The sequence below is a fragment of the Vollenhovia emeryi genome, unplaced genomic scaffold, assembly GCF_000949405.1.
Source record: "Vollenhovia emeryi isolate VEMERY1.0 unplaced genomic scaffold, V.emery_V1.0 DF941769.1, whole genome shotgun sequence".
NCBI lineage: Eukaryota > Metazoa > Arthropoda > Insecta > Hymenoptera > Formicidae > Vollenhovia > Vollenhovia emeryi.
In genome coordinates, this window is record NW_011964597.1 from 2573 (window position 1) to 4650 (window position 2078).

General features: G+C 51.3%; 1 protein-coding gene across 1 annotated transcript; it reads left to right on the forward strand.

Moving 5' to 3' along the window:
- The first annotated feature begins 432 nt into the window (after positions 1–432).
- On the forward strand, positions 433–1662 carry LOC105570816. The gene has a single exon (XM_012028266.1). It carries the CDS (start codon positions 433–435, stop codon positions 1660–1662), a length of 1230 nt encoding a protein of 409 aa, XP_011883656.1.
- The last annotated feature ends 416 nt before the right edge of the window (positions 1663–2078 follow it).

Consider the following 2078-nt stretch of genomic DNA (forward strand, 5'->3'; position numbering starts at 1 on the left):
TACTCTGCTAACGACCTCATGTACACTGGAGCGAAATTGCATCTGAATATTTCAGATGTTCTCCTCTGGATACGAAGACATCGTCACATTTCCGCTACGGATATCACCAAGATGCACAGGCAGATCAAAGTTCACAAGGAGGACTGGGAGTTGCAACGGATACTCTGGATGGACGATCAACTCAATGAAGTGCCATATCATCTGACAACAGTCACCTACGGGACAAGGCCGCGCCGTTCTTGGCCGTACGGACGCTACTACAACTAGCAGAGGACGAAGGACATAGTTTCCCACTGGCTGTGCCAGTTATCACTCACGGCAGGTATGTCAATGATATATTTGGTGGTGCAAATACAATACAACAGTTGCAGGAGGTCGCACATCAACTAAAGGGCCTCTGCATGGCGGGCGGCTTCCCACTAGCAAAATGGCATGCAACTCATCTCGACACTAAAGACTGTCACCGACAGCGAAGACCAAGGCTCACAAATCACCTTCGACGATTGCGCAACCAAGATACTCGGACTCAAATGGCTCCCTCAAGAAGATACCTTTGCATTCTCAACCCGAAGCTCTCGCTCAGAAGGCAGACTCACAAAACGCCTCGTCTTATCTGAAGTGGCTCAGATATTCGATCCACTTGGCTTTGCATCACCCGTCGTGATCAAGGCCAAAATTCTCTTGCAGGAGCTGTGGCTGCACAAGCTCCAATGGGATGATCCACTGCCATCCCAGCTCTCAGCCCGGTGGCTCATCATCAGAGAAGAACTCACAAGCTTGGCCAAGCTCTCAATACCACGGTGGCCCAACACGTGGAGCGACTCGCAAGTGGAACTTCATGGATTCTCTGATGCTTCCCAATTGGCAATGGCTGCAGTCATATACATATCCGTTCACGACTCAAACGGCGCCACGTTTTCACTTGTGTGCTCCAAGAATAAGGTAGCACCTCTCCAGCGGCTCTCAATCCCGCGACTTGAATTCAAGAGTGATCTACTGCTCTCTCGACTCATGCAATACGTCAAAGCCACTTTGAACATGGACGTAACGGCAACTCACATGTGGACGGAATCTCTAGTGACACTTTCATGGATCACCTCTGTGAAAGGTTCATGGATCAGATCTCATGCATCACGCTGGAAGGATTTTGTCAGGAACAGGGTAGCTCAAATTCAAGAGCTCACTCCAGCTGCTCACTGGAGATACATCCCTGGAACTTCCAACCCGGCTGATTGCGCATCACGAGGCCTCACGACCACTCAACTTCAAAACCACGCACTCTGGTGGACGGGACCACCATGGATACTCAATTCAGACTCACGGCCGTCGCAACCAGCACTCTCTGACGAGATGAGTGCTACAGAAGCTCGCCCAGGCGTTTCGCTATTGACGGTTACGCCAAAGGCTGAATATCAATGGGACCTCATCTACAGGTACTCAAACCTCACTAAACTATTGAGGATTACAGCTCTCTGTTTCAGATTCGTCTCACGGTTGAGGAAAGTCCACGACTCATGGCCTCTCAGACACACCTCTCCAGAGACCTTGGAGAAAGCGAGGCTCTTCTGGATTCAGGCCACTCAAGCAACGTACTTCTCGCACGAGCTCAAGGCATTACAGGCAGACTCGCCGTTGGCAAGGCACACGCATTCAACAGATTGACTGCGTACATCGACGCTCAAGGAGTTAGTTGCGTCGGCGGACGACTCGCTCACGCAGCTCTCGCATTCGATGCAACACATCCTGTAATCTTGCCTCGTCACTCTCAGCTGTCGTCACTTATCATCGCTCACGCCCATCAACGGACTCTACATGGAGGCACGCAGCTTACGCTGTCGCACATCCAAAAACGATACTGGATTCTCGGCGGAAGGGCTCCTGTCAAGTCTCACATTCTGCGGTGTGTCACGTGTGCTCGGCAGAGGGGGATCCGTGCTCATCAATTGATGGGCCAACTACCTCTCTCTCGGGTTACGCAGGCACGACCGTTCACTCATACAGGTGTGGACTACGCAGGGCCACTCACCGTCAAAACATGGAAAGGAAGAGGTGCCAAGACCACTAAAGACTGGATTTAT

What these genes read in the sequence shown, in the direction of transcription:
- LOC105570816 (XM_012028266.1), top strand. Translation starts at nt 433, where the DNA reads ATGCAACTCATCTCGACACTAAAGACTGTCACCGACAGCGAAGACCAA.